This window comes from Plasmopara halstedii (genome assembly GCF_900000015.1).
Source record: "Plasmopara halstedii genome assembly, contig: Scaffold_555, whole genome shotgun sequence".
Classification (NCBI taxonomy): Eukaryota; Oomycota; class Peronosporomycetes; order Peronosporales; family Peronosporaceae; genus Plasmopara; species Plasmopara halstedii.
Window position 1 is genome coordinate 332,362 of NW_020187475.1, and position 2,949 is coordinate 335,310.

General features: G+C 47.5%; 1 protein-coding gene across 1 annotated transcript; it reads right to left on the reverse strand.

Moving 5' to 3' along the window:
- Nucleotides 1–997: 997 nt before the first annotated feature.
- On the reverse strand, nt 998–1,884 carry PHALS_11593 (Endonuclease/exonuclease/phosphatase; the record flags this gene model as incomplete). Its single annotated transcript, XM_024726978.1, has 3 exons — nt 998–1,180; nt 1,235–1,474; nt 1,543–1,884. The coding sequence occupies 3 exons, from the start codon at nt 1,882–1,884 to the stop codon at nt 998–1,000; spliced, it is 765 nt and encodes a 254-aa protein (XP_024577601.1).
- Between the last annotated feature and the right edge of the window lie 1,065 nt (nt 1,885–2,949).

A 2,949-nucleotide genomic window follows, 5' to 3' on the forward strand; every position in this document is an offset into this window, starting at 1 on the left:
GTTCCTTCGTTGTGTGCTTGAAGTGCGATACCTTGTAAATCCGGCACTCTGTACAATACGTCCAGTGCTACGACGAATAGCAACGGTGCCAATGGACAGCCTTGTCGTATCCCGCTGCTTAGCGTTAGCTTGAAGAAGCTGTATCCGCTGACCAAGAAGAAGCCCGTGGTTCCATGGAATGCTTTCTATCATCACGCAGAAGCGCTGAGAGAACCCGTACCGACGAAGAGTGGTGATGATGTAATCACTGTTCAGGAAGTCGTAGGCTTTGGCGAAGTCGAGTAGTAGGGAGATCGATCCGCTGGACATCTCCGTGCAGATTTCATGTTTCCGTAGCGCTGTGAACATGCCCACTGCAGTGCTGAGCTGGCGTCCCGGTACAAAGCCGAATTTTCTCTGTGAATGAGTTTCGGCAGAAAGTGCTGAAGTCTCGTTGCGAAAATCCTGTGTAGATCTTGTAATCTAAGTTCAGCAAGGCAATTGGCCGATGGTCCAATGGGGTCAGTCGCTGTTTTCGATTTCTTGATGCACTGAATATTCGCCTCGCCGAAGGAGTCTGGGACAACACCAGCCTGTAACCAGTCGTTGAACAGCTTCACAAGAATTGAAGCAATGCGGTCGCAGTGGTCTCGATACCACGTGTTACCTAGACCATCCGGGCCGTAGGACTTTCCGCGTATGCACCGTTTGATAGCCGCTCGAACTTCGTCCAAGGAAACTTGGGCGTCAAGCTCTTCCAGATCAGCGATCCTTCTCGGTGGTCGGATGCTGGCGATATGATCGTCAACCAGTCGGGACTCTGCATGCTGTTGTTGCATGATGAAAGACAATCCGAATGCCATAGCATTCGCTAGCTCCGTCGGGGGAGCATCTGTCTTGCATTGTCAAGGTTATATACCACATTGTCGCCATACTTGGTTGCAATGCGCTTGTAGAAGTCCGCTGTCGGTTTTTGGGGAAAAGTGCGTGCTTTTGTCTCAAACGTCGTGCTTTTGTCTCAAACGTCGTGCTTTTGATTCTTTCCATTTGTCTTGACAGCCACTGATTTCTTCGCGTAGGCAGCCTGCTTGCGTACCACCTGAGTCTTGGCACTCAGCGTTGTTGGAGGGCAACCGCGTTGCTGTGTCAAGGCTAGAGTAAGGACGTCGCAGTCGCTGTCGATATCCGGCCCGCATTTTTGCTGCGCATGTGCGCTTGCAAATTTTGTACCCTCTGATTAATGCTCGTTTCGCACGATCCCACCAGTGAGCCATCCTTTTTGCGCGTGAAGATTGACCGTGTATAAGCTGAACCTGGTCTGAGCCTCTGTATCATCGAAAGACTCTGCTTCCATGAATTGGGCACACTCCAGCGCGTAATCGGGAACCGGGTAGCACGTCGGTCGCTTTTTCACTTGGATTGTCCGACTTCGTGGGGCTAACTTCGGTGAGACTCCATCGTGATTCGAACTTGGACTTGAAATCACACTGGATACCTGTCGAATCCAGCTGTCGTGTCCGCCGGAGACGTACCATCTATCTATTCTGCTACTAGCATTCTCACCCCTGGTAACGTGTACTTATGAGTGTGATGTGCCACTTGGAAGGCTTCCACTTCTCTTGGATCGTTCGCGTCAAGCACTTCGCGCTCCAGCGCATCCGCTAGGCTCCATTTTTGTAGTAGAGCCATCAGTGCTGGTGAGAACTGATCATTCGCCGTCGGTTGATATGACCGGTCTGTACGCGGGCTCACCGTACAGTTGAAATCTCCACCTATGAGAACAGGTCCATCATGTTCGAGTTTCAGCTCACCGAGCGCGGTGAAGAGAGCCTCGCGCTGATCTCGATCCGTCGGTGCGTACACGTTGAAGAGCAAGGCCGATTCCCCTCTGATGTCCATCGTCATCGCCATCCAGTGGGATGTCCATTCCGCTTCCCAGTAGAGCTTAATGTTCGAGATTTCCGCATGCGGGTTAACAAGAATCGCCACCCCACCTTGCGACCGTCGCTTGGACTGCACCATGAGCAGATCCCTTTGGCTTGAGTTGGTTCGTCCCCCAACTTTGACTATGTATCCTCGTGAACGTCGGACAGTTCAGCAGGATCTACGAACGAGGCGACCAAGCTTGAAGCCGACCTAGACAACATGAAGTGGACAACAATTCTCGCTGTTCCTGGGATAACCTTGTATAACGGATACAATGACGACGAACACGATACGGTGATTGATTGCGAATGCAAGGGCAGTCGCTGATGGGCTAAAGTTAAATCAGGATCTAGTGAAGTGAACTTAGTATATAAAATGAGTGGCTTAGAGGTAGCATGCGGTTTTGCGATCTGAGGACCTCAAATATATTCACATTGCATTACAGTCCTCTCCAAAACTAATATGCACTCCGTGGTATTACAATGTTAAGTTGTCGAAATTATTGTATCTATCATGTTCAAAATATCCTTTTTGCTTTGAGTGCATTTCCAATCGAGAATCAGGAATATTTTTGTGGGAAACACGACTGAAAAACTCGATATTTTATATATACTAATCCACATTACAACCTCTCACAAAAACTAGATCATGAAAACTGGACATTGAGCTGCGACGGCACAATGAAGAGGTCTGTCATCTCTTTCGCAGTGATAGATGCAAATCGTATGTACTGGTATGTATATTGTGGAGTGTCAAGTCGCTGTAACCTTATTCACGTAAATCATTATAGCGTAATTGATATTCATAAAATACCAATGTACCACGGAACGCATTTTACTTAGTAGCTGACGTATAAGCCGACGTACGTGTAAATAATTGGGATTAGTATTACTTAGAAATACATGCCAATACAGAACGTACTAGGATATGAAAGGGTATCGAAGTATGGCTTTGAAATTGCTCAAATAGACCAAAATATGATATTACAATTCTCATAAATATTAAACTATGATACTATGATATGGTTAATAACAAGGTACACGA